This window comes from Balaenoptera borealis, assembly GCF_965194805.1.
Source record: "Balaenoptera borealis genome assembly, chromosome: 3".
NCBI classification, from domain to species: Eukaryota; Metazoa; Chordata; class Mammalia; order Artiodactyla; family Balaenopteridae; genus Balaenoptera; species Balaenoptera borealis.
The window spans coordinates 92,150,735-92,165,457 of record NC_138866.1 but is presented as its reverse complement, the minus strand read 5'-3'; the positions used below and the strand labels follow the sequence as shown (position 1 = coordinate 92,165,457).

General features: G+C 35.3%; 1 protein-coding gene across 7 annotated transcripts in view; it reads left to right on the top strand.

Moving 5' to 3' along the window:
* The window catches only part of FAM227B (family with sequence similarity 227 member B), a 308,625-nt gene that overhangs the window by 24,942 nt on the left and 268,960 nt on the right, over window positions 1–14,723 (top strand). For all 7 annotated transcript variants that reach the window (XM_082387967.1, XM_082387962.1, XM_082387961.1 and 4 more), the window contains 3 exons: window positions 6,792–6,859; window positions 11,510–11,545; window positions 12,011–12,115. In XM_082387967.1, coding sequence (XP_082244093.1) covers window positions 6,792–6,859; window positions 11,510–11,545; window positions 12,011–12,115 — 209 coding nt within the window. The remainder of the gene's footprint in view (window positions 1–6,791; window positions 6,860–11,509; window positions 11,546–12,010; window positions 12,116–14,723) is intronic.

Genomic DNA, 14,723 nt, shown 5'->3' with positions numbered 1-14,723 from the left:
CCTGTACCATGCACCTGCTTCCCACTAGCTATCTATTTTACATTTGGTAGTGTATATAAGTCCATGCCACTCTTTCACCTCGTCCCAGCTTACCCTTCCCCCTCCCCGTGTCCTCAACTCCATCCTCTACATCTGCTTCTTTATTCCTGTGTGCCCCTAGGTTCATCAGAACCATTTTTTTCTTTTTTTTTAGAGTCCATATATATGTGTTAGCATATTGTATTTGCTTTTCCCTTTCTGACTTACTTCACTCTGTATGACAGACTCTAGGTCCATCTGCCTCACTACAAATAACTCAATTTCGTTTCTTTTTATGGCTGAGTAATATTCCATTGTATATATGTGCCACATCTTCTTTATCCATTCGTCTGTCGATGGACTCTTAGGTTGCTTCCATGTGCTGACTATTGTAAATAGAGCTGCAATGAACATTGTGGTACATGTCTCTTTTCGAATTATGGTTTTCTCAGGGTATATGCCCAGTAGTGAGATTGCTGGGTCATATGGTAGTTCTGTTTTTAGTTTTTAAAGGAACCTCCATACTGTTCTCCATAGTGGCTGTATCAATTTACATTCCCATCAACAGTGCAAGAGGGTTCCCTTTTTCTCCACACCCTCTCCAGCATTTATTGTTTGTAGATTTTTTGATGATGGCCATTCTGACCAGTGTGAGGTAATACCTCATTGTAGGTTTGATTTGCATTTCTCTAATGTTAGTGATGTTGAGCATTCTTTCATGTGTTTGTTGGCAATCTGTATATCTTCTCTGGAGAAATGTCTATTTAGGTCTTCTGCCCATTTTTGGATTGGGTTGATTGTTTTTTTGATATTGAGCTGCATGAGCTGTTTGTATATTTTGGAGATTAATCCTTTGTCAGTTGCTTCGTTTGCAAATATTTTCTCCCATTCTGAGGGCTGTCTTTTCGTCTTGTTTATGGTTTCCTTTGCTGTGCAAAATCTTTTAAGTTTCATTAGGTCCCATTTGTTTATTTTTGTTTTTATTTCCATTTCTCTAGGAGGTGGATCAAAAAGGATCTTGCTGTGATTTATGTCATAGAGTGTTCTGCCTATGTTTTCCTCTAAGAGTTTTGTAGTGTCTGGCTTTACATTTAGGTCTTTAATCCATCTTGAGTTTATTTTTGTATGTGGTGTTAGGAAGTGTTCTAATTTCATTCTTTTATATGAAGCTGTCCTGTTTTCCCAGCACCACTTACTGAACAGGCTGTCTTTTGTCCATTGTATATTCTTGCCTCCTTTATCAAAGATAAACCCACGTACATATGGTCACCTTATCTCTGGGCTTTCTATCCTGTTCCATTGATCTATATTTCTGCTTTTGTGCCACTACCATACTGTCTTGATTACTGTAGCTTTGTAGTATAGTCTGACGTCAGGGAGCCTGATTCCTCCAGCTCTGTTTTTTTTCCCTCAAGACTGCTTTGGCTATTTGGGGTCTTTTGTGTTTCCATACAAATTGTGAAATTTTTGGTTCTATTTCTGTGAAAAGTGCCATTGGTAGTTTGATAGGGATTGCATTGAATCTGTAGATTGCTTTGGGTAGTATAGTCATTTTCACAATGTTGATTCTTCCAATCCAAGAACATGGTATATCTCTCCATCTATTTGTATCATCTTTAATTTCTTTCACCAGTGTCTTATAATTTTCTGCATACAGGTCTTTTGTCTCCTTAGGTAGGTTTATTCCTAGATATTTTATTCTTTTTGTTGCAATGGTAAATGGAAGTGTTTCCTTAATTTCTCTTTCAGATTTTTCAACATTAGTGTATAGGAATGCAAGAGATTTCTGTGCATTAATTCTGTATCCTGCTACTATAACAAATTCATTGATTAGCTCTAGTAGTTTCCTGATAGCATCTTTAGGATTCTCTATGTATAGTATCATGTCAGTTGCAAACAGTGACAGTTTTACTTCTTCTTTTCCAATTTGGATTCCTTTTATTTCTTTTTCTTCTCTGATTGGCTAAAACTTCCAAAACTATGTTGAATAATAGCAGTGGGAGTGGCCAACCTTGTCTTGTTCCTGATCTTAGTGGAAATGGTTTCAGTTTTTCACCATTGAGAATGATGTAGGCTGTGGGTTTGTCATATATGGCCTTTATTATGTTGAGTTAGGTTCCCTCTATGCCTACTCTGTTCAGGTTTTTTTTTTTTTATCATAAATTGGTGCTGAATTTTTTCAAAAGCATTTTCTGCATCTATTGAGATGATCATATGGTTTTTATCCTTCAATTTGTTAATCTGGTGTATCACATTGATTGATTTGAGTATATTGAAGAATCCTTGCATTTCTGGGATAAAACCCACTTGATCGTGGTGTATGATCCTTTTAATGTGCTGTTGGATTCTGTTGGCTAGTATTTTGTTGAGGATTTTTGCATCTATATTCATCAGTGTTATCGGCCTGTAGTTTTCTTTTTTTGTGATATCTTTCTCTGGTTTTGGATTCATGGTGATGGTCGCCTTGTAGAATGAGTTTGGGAATGTTCCTCCCTCTGCTATATTTTGGAAGAGTTTGAGAAGGATAGGTGTTAGTTCTTCTCTAAATGTTTGATAGAGTTCACCTGTGAAGCCATCTGGTCCTGGGCTTTTGTTTATTGGAAGATTTTTAATCACAGTCTCAATTTCAGTGCTTGTGATTGGTCTGTTTATATTTTCTATTTCTTCCTGGTTCAGTCTCAGAAGGTTGTGCTTTTCTAAGAATTTGTCCATTTCTTCCAGGTTGTCCATTTTATTGGCATATACTTGTCTGTAGTAATCTCTCATGATCCTTTGTATTTCTGCAGTGTCAGTTGTTACTTCTCCTTTTTCGTTTCTAATTCTGTTGATTTGAGTCTTCTCCCTTTTTTTCTTGATGAGTCTGGCTAATGGTTTATCAATTTTGTTTATCTTCTCAAAGAACCAGCTTTTAGTTTTTTTGATCTTTGCTGTTGTTTCCTTCATTTCTTTTTCATTTATTTCTGATCTGATCTTTATGATTTCTTTCCTTTTGCTAACTTCAGGGTTTTTTTGTTCTTCTTTCTCTAATAGCTTTAGGTGTAAGGATAGGTTGTTTTTTTGAGATTTTCCTTATTTCTGGAGGTAGGATTGTATTGCTATAAACTTCCCTCTTAGAACTGCTTTTGCTGCATTCCATAGGTTTTGGGTCATCATGTTTTCATTGTCATTTGTTTCTAGGTATTTTTAAATTCTTCTTTGATTTCTTCGGTTATGTCTTGGTTATTTAGTAGTGTATTGTTAAGCCTCCATGTGTTTGTATTTTTTACAGTTTTTTTCCTGTAATTGATATCTAGTTTCGTAGCATTGTGGCTGGAAAAGGTGCTTGATACAATTTCAATTTTCTTGAATTTACCAAGCTTTGATTTGTGACCCAAGATATGATCTCTCTTGGAGAATGTTCCATGAGCACTTGAGAAGGAAGTGTATTCTGTTGTTTTTGGAGGGAATGTCCTATAAATATCAATTAAGTCCGTCTTGTTCAATGTTTCATTTAAAGCTTCTGTTTCTTTATTTATTTTAATTCTGGATGATCTGTCCATTGGTGAAAGTGGCCTGTTAAAGTCCCCTACTCTGATTGTGTTACTGTAGATATCCCCTTTTATGGCTGTCAGCATTTGCCTTATGTATTGAGATGCTCCTATGTTGCGTGCATAAATGTTTACAATTGTTATGTCTTCTTCCTGGATTGATCCCTTGATCATTATGTAGTGTTCTTCTTTGTCTCTTGTAATAGTCTTTGTTTTAAAGTCTATTTTGTCTGATATGAGAATTGCTACTCCAGCTTTCTTTTGATTTCCATTTGCAAGGAATATCTTTTTCCCTCCCCTCACTTTCAGTCTGTGTGTGTCCCTAGGTCTGAAGTGGGTCTCTTGTAGACAGCATTTATACAGGTCTTGTTTTTGTATCCATTCAGCCAGTCTATGTCTTTTGGTTGGAGCATTAAACCATTTACATTTAAGGTAGTTATCAATATGTATGTTCCTATTACCATTTTCTTAATTGTTTTGGGTTTGTTATTGTAGGTCTTTTCCTTCTCTTGTGTTTCCTGCCTAGAGAAGTTCCATTAGCATTTGTTGTAAAGCTGGTTTGGTGGTGCTGAATTCTCTTAACTTTTGCTTGTCTGTAAAGGTTTTAATTTCTCCGTCAAATCTGAATGAGCTCCTTGCTGGGTAGAGTAATCTTGGTTGTAGGTTTTTCCCTTTCATCACTTTAAATATATCCTGCCACTCTCTTCTGGCTTGCAGAGTTTCTGCTGAAAAATCAGCTGTTAACCTCATGGGGATTCCCTTGTATGTTATTAGTTGTTTTTCCCTTGCTCCTTTTAATATTTTTTCTTTGTATTTAATTTTCAATAGTTTGATTAACATGTGTCTTTGTGTGTTTCTCCTTGGATTTATCCTGTATGGGACTCTCTGTGCTTCCTGTATGGGACTCTCTGTGCTCCTGGACTTGATTGACTATTTCCTTTCCCATGTTGGGGAAGTTTTCAACTATAATCTCTTCAAGTATTTTCTCAGTCCCTTTCTTTTTCTCTTCTTCTTCTGGGACCCCTATAATTCGAATGTTGGTGCATTTAATGTTTGTCCCAGAGGTCTCTGAGAGTGTCCTCATTTCTTTTCATTCTTTTTTCTTTATTCTGCTCTGCGGTAGTTATTTCCACTATTTTATCTTCCAGGTCACTTATTTGTTCTTCTGCCTCATTTATTCTGCTATTGATTCCTTCTAGAGGATTTTTAAGTTCATTTATTGTGTTGTTCATCATTGTTCGTTTGCTCTTTAGTTCTTCTAGGTCCTTGTTAATCATTTCTTGTATTTTCTCCATTGTATTTCCAAGATTTTGGATCATCTTTACTATCGTTACTCTGAATTCTTTCAGGTAGACTGCCTATTTCCTCGTCATTTGTTTGGTCTGGTGGGTTTTTACCTTGCTCCTTCATCTGCTGTGTTTCTCTGTCTTCTCATTTTGTTTAACTTACTGCATTTGGGGTCTCCTCTTCACAGGCTTCAGGTTCGTTGTTCCTGTTGTTTTTGGTGTCTGCTCTCAGTGGGTGAGGTTAGTTCAGTGGCTTGTGTAGGCTTCCTGGTGGAGGGGACTGGTGCCTGTGTTATGGTGGGTGGGGCTGGATCTTGTCTTTCTGGTGGGCAAGACCGTGTCCAGTGGTGTGTTTTGGGGTGTCTGTGACCTTATTATGATTTTAGGCAGCATCTCTGCTAATTGGTGGGGTTGTGTTCCTGTCTTGCTAGTTGTTTGGCATGGGGCCTCCAGCACTGGAGCTTGCTGGCCACTGGGTGGAGCTGGGTCTTAGCGTTGAGCTGGAGATCTCTGGGAGAGCCCTCACCAATTTATATTACGTGGGGCCCAGAGGTCTCTGTTGGTCCAGTGTCCTGAACTCGGCTCTCCCATCTCAGGGGCTCAGGCCTTCCATCAGGCCGCAGCACCAAGAACTTGTCAGCCACATGGCTCCAAAGTGACCTCTCTGTGATGCTCCCGAGGTTATAGTCATAGAGCTTTGTCAAAATGAGAATCACCTGTGATAAGAGGGTGCCCTTGGCTCCTGTGGCATCTCTGAGGTGCACAGTGAGGTTGGTTCTTTGAGTTGGAAAGACTGAAAACTGGATTAAACTGGCCGCTGCAGGAAGCACTCCTGCTGCCTAGATGAAGAAGCTTTGCTCCTCATATATGTCTTAAGAATGATACTGGTTGTACTTATAAAGTATTTTCTGTGTATTAAATAAATATAATAGTTATATAGCTATTTAATATCCTTTTTTGGACCTTGAGTTTTCAAAATCTGAGAATGTGTTTAAATACAATACTATTAAATTCACTACTGTTACAGTTTTCTTATTGAATTTTTTTTTTGACTGCGTTGGGTCTTCGTTGCTGTGTGTGAGCTTTCTCTAGTTGCGGCGAACGGGGGCTACTCTTTGTTGCATCGCAGTGGCTTCCCTTGTTGCGGAACATGGGCTCTAGGCGTGCAGGCTTCAGTAGTTGTGGCATGCAGGCTCAGTAGTTGTGGCATGCAGGCTCAGTAGTTGTGGCTTGCAGGCTCCAGACCGCAAGCTCAGTAGTTGTGCCACATAGGCTTAGCTGCTCTGCGGCATGTGGGATCCTCTTGGACCGGGGCTCCAAACTGTGTCCCCTGCATTGACAGGCAGATTCTCAAGCACTGTGCCACCAGGGAAGTCCCTTATTGAATTTTTAATTATTTTAATTTTAAAAAATATTTTTGAAATTATACAAGCTACATATATATAGTCGTGTGTGGCTATATAAACATATAGGGAGAGAGAGAGCACATGTGTATGCTTTTAAAAAATAATTTTCTATATATTCATTGTCCTCAATGTGTAAATATCAGAGCTTGGACTCAAGTCTAGGTTATCTGACTTCAAAGCCCCCCATAGTCTTTCACTGGGCCATGCTCTAAAGTACTGTACTGTATTGAATATAAGGTGACCGTGAAACAACCAAATGTAAGTGGCTCAGCTGTTTGAAAAACATGGGCTTGTTCAGTAGTAAAGGATTAAGGTAAAACTTTGGATATAGGAATAAGTACTAAAGATATATTAGTTGGAGCGTGACATTTCTAAATAGCAAAAGGAAACAGGAGATATAATTATTTAACTAAGACTGTGTGTGTCTAGCATTATGGTTGTCAAAATAGTTGATCTCATTGGTTTTATATATAATCTACTTAAAGTATTTAAATTTTTTCAATTTTAAAGGCTATTTATATATTTATATGTTGTGAATTCTCATTTTTTTAAAGGTTCTTATGGAAAATTGGAACAATATAAGGCATTTCTAAGGAATTACCGTAAGGAAAAGAAGATAATGGTATTGTATTTGTTTTCATCTTCCTTAAAAAATTATATTTTCACAGAAAATATAATCACTATAATTTCATAGATAAGTACTAATAACATTAAAAAATTTCCTTTTAGTCTTTTATCATCTATCTATCCCTGTGTTTTTAAAATATTTGGACTCATATTTTTCTTTACACACTCAATATGAGTGTTGGCATTTTCACATCACTACAAGTTATTTGAAGACTTATATTTCATCCTCTGGTTATTTAAAAATTTATGACATCTTAGGGATACAGGTCCTATATCAGTCATTTTCCTTTAGGAAAAAAATAAGTTATTTTTACTGCCTGTAGAATTACTTTGTTAATTTTTTTAAAAAATCTCTTTGAGAGTTTGATTAGAATTATATTTTGAATTATTTTGAGAAACTTAGTCCTTTTCAAAAATACATTCTCAAATTAAAGCTATAAAGACTTTAAGTGCTACCACTTGTCCATCCACCTCCTTAAATGTTTTTTAAATTTCAAAATTACTTTTTATGTTTTTTTCCTGATTATGACTAAGGTAGTCATTTTAGAAAATTAAAACAGATAAACACTAAAAAGGCAAGCATCTTAATTTTATCATTTATAAATAAATTACATATATCTCACTATTGTCATTTTCATTGTTCTTTAAAAATTTTTTAGAAAATTCAAATTAAACTGTATTTCTAATTCATTAAATGTTTTATGGAATTTTCATCATTAAATATCATTCTACATCATTTCAAAAATAAACTAATGTAATAGCCCTTTTGTTGGACATTTAGGTTAGTTTTCATTATTCATTATTATTTACAAAGGTGCTGTGAACATATTTGGAGCTAAAAATTGTACTTATGCATGATTATTTTCTTAATATAAATTTCAGAAGTGGAACCACATGGGAAAAATGTAAAAAGCTAAGTGTTTTGATACATACTGCCAAAATGTTTTCTAGAAAGGTGGCATCAATTTGTATTCGTAACAAAAGAGTTTGTGATTGATCCCTTACCCATCCCCTTGTCAATATTTAATATTATATTTTTTAATGTTTGCAAATTGATAGGCATAAATGTTATCAGTTGCATACATTTCACTAATGAAGTTGATTTTTTAGGTTTTTATTAGCTTTTGTGTTTCTATTATTATGAATTGCCTATTTATGAACTTTGGGCATTTTTTAGCTGTTCTATTTCTAAGAGCTGTTTATGCTTTAAAACTATTAACCCTTCTCAGTAGCATATGTTATACATACTTATATTACTTTCTTGGTTGACTTTTAACCCAAAAGTAGTTTTTCACTGTATAGAATTTTACATTTTCATGAATCTATAATTTTTATTGAAATCTTCTGCCTTTAGTGCCATAATATTAAGAAAGCTTTCTTCATTACAAGATCATACATATATTCACCTGTGTTCTGTTATATTGTTCTTACAGATTTATTTTTTTGTGTTTAACTCCAGTGTTTATTTTTGTGTAAGGGAGTAAAACATAAGGATGTTATTTTAGGTCTATCAGTAGATTTGTGTGCTTTTTTTAAGATTTATTTTTTTATTGAGGTAACATTGGTTTATAACATTATTTAAGTTTCGTGTGTACAACATTATATTTCTACTTCTGTATACCCTACAGCATGCTCACCACCAAAATACAGATTCTGCCTGTCACCACATATTTGATCTCCTTTACTCATTTAGCCCTCCCCACTACTCCTTCCCCTCTGGTAACCACTACTCTATTCTTTTTATATGTGTTAGTTTTTCGTTTGGTTTGGTTTGTTCATTTTTTTTGGTTTTTGCTTTTGTTTTTTGTTTTTATATTCCACATATACTCACGTAAAAACGTGTGATTTTCTTCATATAAGTTCTACACATTCCCTGTTAAATGTATTCCTAGGTATCTTAAATTTTTTATTACTAATGTCCATGAAATTAGTTTTCCATTATGTCATTAAATGGGTTATTGTTGGTATATAGGAAATTATTATTGGTATAGGTATATTACTCAACAATGTTACCAGTTTCTCATCTTGTCTGACTGACTCAGAAAGAATGCTAGTACTTTGCTATTAGGTACAACTTTAAATGTTTAGATAGCTTTTTTTTCAGATTAAAGAAATTTACATTTACTCCAAGTTTATTAAAGATATATGGATGTGGGTATAGATGTAGATTAAATATTAGATTTGAATATAGATATCACTGTGCACAAAAACTAAAAACATCTTCATGGTTTGAAATGGAGAGGAAAATAATCCACTGTGATGATAGCAAAAGCTATTTTAAGCCTTTCATGTGTGAATGTGGCCGATTACATTAACAGCTTTTCAGAAGTTGAACCATTCTTATATTAGGATATATTTTTCATGCATTACTGGATTTGGTTTGCTCTTTGGATTTTACATCTGTGTTTGATAAGTTATGATTATCTTTTTTGGTTTTGGTATAAAAATTATACAAACTTCAGAAAATGAGTTCCTTAGCTTCATCTCTTTAGTCTATAGATAGTTTGTTGAATGTAGGGATATCATTTGTTCTTGATGTTTGGCAAAAGTTGCTTGTGAACTTTTCTTGATTTTATTTATATTTTGCAGAGGGAATAGGTAGGTTGGTAGAAAAGCTGTCTGGAAGTTAACAGGCCCATAAATGCCAACTTGTGTAGATTGTCAAAACATGATATTCAGTGAGAAAAAGCAAGTTACCAAGTAATATGTACAGTTAATATCATTCCTTTAAATTTTAAAAACATACCAAAAGTCTGTATATTCTTTCTATATATATATACACATATATGTAAAAGTATTTTAATGGAATTGAGGGGGTGCAAACCAAACAAATGATAGTGACTATCTCAAGGAGGGGGGAACACACGGTTTGAACTAGAGATCATGGTAAAAAGGGATCTAATTTTATATTTTATTATATGTAAACTTCATATTTTATCTTAAATAGTCTTAAGCAAATACTAAAATAACAGTAATCCATTCTAGGTTGTGGGAACATGGGAACACTGGTAGTCACATTATTCATTGTGATTTCTGTATTAATTTTCAAAAGAATTTCAAAAATTCTAATGAATTTTATCAGATGACTTTCCAGGATCTATTGAAATGACCTTTAGATGAATTACACTAACAAAAGTTTTAATAATAATTTTTATTAAATATGTTTTTTGGCTGCATCGGGTCTTCGTTGCTTCACGTGGGCTTTTCTCTAGTTGCGGCAAGCAGGGGCTACTCTTCATTGCAGTGCACAGGCTTCTCATTGCAGTGGCTTCTCTTGTTGTGGAGTGTGGGCTCTAGGCACGTGGGCTGCAGTAGTTGTGGCTTGCGGGCTCTAGAGCGCAGGCTCAGTAGTTGTGGCGCATGGGCTTATTTGCTCCGTGGCATGTGGAATCTTCCCGGACCAGGGCTTGAACCTTTGTCCCCTGCATTGGCAGGCAGATTCTTAACCACTGTGCCACCAGGGAAATCCAAGATTTTAACATGAATTATTTATATTTTTGTGGTATCTTTTCCAGGTTGTATGACCAAGAACTAGTTCTGTGTTACTATTACTCTGTTCCTTGAAAAGTGTTTCTTTGCTTCCTGCAGAATAAAGCCAGGACTTTGAGATTAACATTAACATCTTTCTAAATCTGATGCCGTCTTTAATGACCAATTATATCTGTACCTGTCAAGCACACAGCCTTTTTTCTTATAATTGATCTCACTTTCCTTCTCTTTTTTATCCCTTTGCACATTTTTAAAAAATGCCAATAATGTGATCCTCTTTCATTTAGCAATCTGTAATCATCCTTTCAAATTGGTTTCCTATGTCTTCTCTTAAATAATATATGTATGTGTGTATGTGTATAAAATTTGCCTGTAAGCTTATGTATTTGGGGGAGGAAATGGGTATATGGAAAATAATAAACAATATATTAACATGTCGTCTAAATGATCAAAAACTAATTTATACAGAAGACTTCTTATTTTCTGTGTAAAGTAGTGCAGTGGACACAAAGATGTGCCTCCCAGATTCCCCTTCAAGGAAGGACCCGTTGCCCCAACTGCTAAGAGTGCTGTTAGGGGACACCCTTCAGCTGCAGCCCCTTCAAGGATTGCCTCTCACAGAGAGAATTTCCTCTCCCAAGTAAACGACCATCCAGGAGCCACTCACATACAATGACTAATCAAGTTGGAAACAGAAAGGCCTGGCAGTTTCAACCCAGTGCAGGACAACTACTATGGGTCCTTTCAATTCACAAGCTCTGCTTAGGGTCAGGGCTGTTAGACTTGCATCATAGCTGACTTCTCAATCTTCCCTCTCCTCTTGCCTTCCATAGATATTGATCCCAAAGGCACTCCCAATAAACATTCCGAACACTAAATTCCACCTCACAGTCTGTTTCCCAGTGGACCCAAACTGCAATAAGTAGTTTGTTTATATTCTATCATAGCCCTTATCTCTTTGTGTTTTGTATACGTATCTGATTCCTCTCTTGCCCTCTGACTAACTTGAGGGCAAGGAATATCTTTGCATTCCCAGCGTTCTAGGCCTCAGTAAGAGATGCATACACACACACACACACGTTAACTGAACAAAGTTACAAAGTATAAAAATTCTTAAATTTAGAATTTTAAAGATTTTATTTTAAATGTTTTCCAGCTTTCAGATGACATGGAGACAAAGAAGGATATAGAGGTATTTACAATTTCTGTTTTATGAGATTATATATCAAAAGTATTATGTGGATCTAAAAGAATGTTTACAATAAGATAGATATAGCTATAAATTTAGATAGGGTCCCCAGGAGAGAAAGTTGGAAACAAATACAGAAGCATTCTTTTTCTGCCTAGTCCATTTCTTTATGTGTAGTGTAGCTAAAATTCTTGGTAATTTGAGCTATGTCAAAATTAGTTCTGAAGTAATTGTTTTTACTTTTAGATTTGGCATATGAATATGTCAGTGCTCTTAATTTCATAGAAACAGATAATATGAAGATTTCTCTTAGGTGGGATAAATATATTTTACTTATTTTTAGTAAAAATATGTAAAATAATTATGTTAATGAATGATAGTTAAATATCTGTTTTCTGTAATCATATGAGACTACTATACTGAAAAGAATGAAGTAATTCCTGTTCTGTGGTATTTCCCTCTTTCTAGGGTTGCAACTTCCCAGGATTCAGAACAAATGAGCTTACTCAACTACCCAGACATTTGAATGCTGAACGAATTTATCTTTTTATTTTAAAAGCCCATAACTTTGAGGTATGTAAACATTATTTTATTTTTATTGTGTGATATATTTTGAGAATATGATTTAATGAATTAGACCTTAATTTAAAGCTATGACAGAGTAGGTGTTAAGCAAGATTTAATTCTTTTGGGCATTAAGTCTGGCAGGAAAGACCAGTGACATTTTTAACGCCCTAATCTCCAGAAGAGAATGTATTAGATTCTGTGTTACTGCCCCAGGAGTCTGAGGTTGCCCGTGTGCATTGGCTTGGCATGTGACTGTAACAGGTGTTTCACTCTCCCTCTTCCTGCTCTATAGCTCAGGATATGTTAGCCTGCTCATTTTGATCCCAAAATAATTTATGAGAGCCCTTCCCCACAACCCTACCTTTTGAACCTCCAAGTGTCTGGGGAATTTTTAAGAAATATCCCTACAGAGTAGCCAATTGATGAAAAACTGCAGGCATAGGAAGGTAACTAGATCATTGGACACTGATTGCCAGGGATAGGACGAGGGCTGAATGGTTACTGGTATTGATTTCCCACCCACTTAAATATTAAGCGGTCACCTAAAAAGGTTTCTGTTTCCTGGGGACTTGAACAGTGCTCCTTGTACCTCCAGGCAGATTCCTCTCGAGACAGTTCTCTAAGATGAACTTGGCCCCTAGTAGGCCCTCTTCCCATCCCTCACCCCCAGCTTTCCTGTGGCTCTTTCTTTCTCAACACAAAATCCCTGTTTTCTCTCCTGCTATAGTACTCTATAGTCCTTCAGAAGGAGTATAATCAACCATTAAATTTGGATGAATCAGCTCCAGCCATTATTTTCTGCCCATTTTTCCCTCTCTTCAAGATGGAAGAGAGTGTATTACTTTAGTGTTCCATCTTCAAGAGACAGTATTCCAAGAAATAATCTGATTAACCTGACTTGGGTCTCTTGTTTGCCCCTCAGTTAGGGAACCATAGAGCACCTCAGTTGAAAACTCCACCTAAAATGATTCAGTAATGACACTCTCTTTTATTTTCCATGCTAATACAGATGCTTTTCAATTCTCTTTTATGTTTTATGGGATTTGGGTGAGAGGGAAGGCTTAGTTTGCCATCTTGATCACCTGATACCATTTTTTTTAGAGAAAAACAATAGATGGTAATTGTTATGCCTGGATCATGAGCTTATTTGTTACTTTCTCTGACTATTTTTTCCAAAGCTTCCTCAGGGAAAAGGTTTGACTGTAAAAAGAAATTAATACAAAGTATTGTTAAAATAATCTTATAAATGTTCTAGACAATATAATCTTTTTAACTCTCACATTCTGTGTTCTAAAATGGGACTATATTTTAACTATGGATGCATGTACATCACAGTCATATAAACAAGGCATAGAAGTACAGCTATGATAAACATTTCATATGGTTAACTTGGAGGACGCTGGCATTATTGAAAGAAGTAAGAAAGTGAGGAGTGTAAGTAGGTATGGGTTTGGGGGAAGGGGTGCACAGGATATGACAAGCAGCTGTGTGTAGGATATTTTGAGTTTGTGTACCAGTGGTATATCTAGGTATATATAACCAGTGTTTTATTTGTTAATACCCCTCCCTGATTTCAAAAAAGAATTTAAATTGGCTTGCTAGAGCATGCACAATGCAATGGCATTGAGATAGATGATGACATTAAAGTGAAGAGAAAATAAGTGTAGGAAAATAATATCAGAGGGAAGGTTATTTCATAGAAATGCTTATTATAACATCTGAAACTTGGAAAAAGAAGGTTAAAGGGTTACTGTTACATGCTTGAAGGTGAGGGAATCCGTGGAATTGCCTGGATTCACGTAACCCCATCCAAATACATTCCTAAACGTATAGTCATAGATTAAGTTAAGATAAAGTATAAATTATCCCCTTTACCACCCAGAACGGACCCTTGGCTACAGATGATGCTCAGTAAAAATTTTATTGAATTGAGTGAAAAGGGGCCTATATTTTGAGAAAGCTGAGCCACAAAGATACAGATATACACAAACAGAAATTCAAGAGAACATTAGAAGTAGTTTTATCCAACCTAGGACCTGTATTAGGAGAAAAAGTTCCAAGTCAGATAATGTATAGGTTTTAAGGTATGTTTACATTTATTTGAATCAAAAAAGTATCACAAAAGGGTAGAGGGTGATGGAGGAAAGTACCATTTAACTTTTTAAGTTGGGTTTGGGGTTTTTTGGCTGATTTCTGTTTTTGGTTGTTTTGACTAAATACTGATATATTTTAAAGAATTTGGAATTTTCCTGAAAAAGAAAGTTAGTGATACTAAACATAACCAAAGCTTAGAATAGAAGCAATCATGCAGTTAGTTTACACTAAAAAGCATGTTTGCTTGAAATTTGCAAATAATTTCAACAAAAAATATTCAGATTTTCTCCTTTATTTTAATTTTCTACTTTTTTCTTTATGTACTTCTCATATGTTTTTGTAATTAAGAAGTGCTAAATAAGTTGAAACTGTTACCAATGCATATACTATACTTAGTGGCCTATGAAGGAGAAGTGCTCCCACAGTATGCATGACAAATAATCTCCTTGGTATAAACGTTTGCACGGTATCCTTTTTGTAGACTTGTACTTGAGGAACAGAAATTCATACCTATGGATTT